The 1,311-nt window shown below is 45.2% G+C and overlaps 1 protein-coding gene across 1 annotated transcript; it reads left to right on the forward strand.

Moving 5' to 3' along the window:
• Positions 1-200: 200 nt before the first annotated feature.
• Positions 201-791, forward strand: LOC145126625 (uncharacterized). Its single transcript, XM_079061954.1, has one exon. It carries the CDS (start codon positions 201-203, stop codon positions 789-791), a length of 591 nt encoding a protein of 196 aa, XP_078918080.1.
• Positions 792-1,311: the final 520 nt, after the last annotated feature.

Consider the following 1,311-nt stretch of genomic DNA (forward strand, 5'->3'; position numbering starts at 1 on the left):
CTCACTGCCGACGAGGCTATGACAGCGGTTAAAGTCGTTACTGGTATGTTTCTACTTATATTCTATCAAGTTATTTATGATACGATTATGTTTGTGATTCTGTTAGGTACCTTCCTGGTGAAATCTTTGCTTGCTCTTATGCTTTTTGACTCGGGTGCGAGTCGATTTTTGTATCTCAGACGTTCAGTAGGGGGTTTGATATGCCTATTGGAGAGTTAAAGTGTCCGTTGCGGGATTTTATCGCCAATGAACACGGGGTTTATCAGGGTTGTATTTTGGAGATTTTTGGGGTACCTTTTCCAATCGATTTGATTCTGATCCCCATGGGAGATGTGTGTGTGATAGTGGGGATGGATTGGCTGAGCAGGTTTGGTGTTATGATAGACTGTGAGGGTCATAGGGTAGTGGTTCGAACCCAAAGTGGGGGAGAACTGGTTATCTACGGGGAGGATACAAGGATTAGATCAGCTTTTTGCTCTGCTGCCAGGGCTCGACAGCATATTCAACGTGGTTGTAAGGGTTATCTTGCCTATGTGGTTGATACTCGGTTGGGAGAGAAGGTCTCGGTTTCAGATGTGCCAATTGTCAGGGAGTTTACTGATGTGTTTCTGGAGGAGTTATCCGGTGTGCCTCCCAAGAGGCAGGTTAAGTTCAGGATTAACCTAGTGCCAGGTGCGGCTCCGATTACCAAGGCATCATACCATTCAGCACCGCCCAAGATGAAGGATTTGTCCTCTCAGCTTCAGAAACTGTTACGCAAGCAGTTCATCAGACCAAGCAATTCATCGTGAGGAGAACTGATATTGTTCATCAAGAAGAAGGATGGTTCACACCGGATGTGCATTTATTACCTTGAGTTGAACAAGTTGACGGTGAAGAATCGTTATCCCCTTCCATAAATCAACGACCTCTTTGATCAGTTGAAGGGTTCATCTGGTTCTCCAAGATCGATATGAGGTCGAGGTATCATTAATTGAGGGTGATAGGGGAGGATGTGGAGAAGACAATGTTTCAGACTCGTCATGGGAATTACGAGTGCGTGGTGATGCCATTTGGGCTCACCAATGCACCTAGTGTTTTATGGATTTGATGAATAGGGTATGCAGGCTGATGCTCGATCGACCAGTCATTGTTTTTATTGATGATATCTTGGTGTATTCCATGACCAGAGAGCAGCATGAGGAGCACCTTCGAGAACTCTTGGGAGTGTTGAGGCGAGAACGACTATATGCCAAGTTCTCGAAGTGTGGGTTTTGGTTATGAGAGGTCCAGTTGTTGGGGAATCTCTTTAACGAAAACGAGATTTTGGTC

This window comes from Lactuca virosa, chromosome 7 (assembly GCF_052849685.1).
Source record: "Lactuca virosa cultivar CGN04683 chromosome 7, Lactuca_virosa_CGN04683_v6, whole genome shotgun sequence".
Lineage (NCBI taxonomy): Eukaryota > Viridiplantae > Streptophyta > Magnoliopsida > Asterales > Asteraceae > Lactuca > Lactuca virosa.

Excerpts from the sequence above, each read along its gene's own strand:
- LOC145126625 (XM_079061954.1), top strand. The coding sequence starts at position 201 with ATGCCTATTGGAGAGTTAAAGTGTCCGTTGCGGGATTTTATCGCCAAT.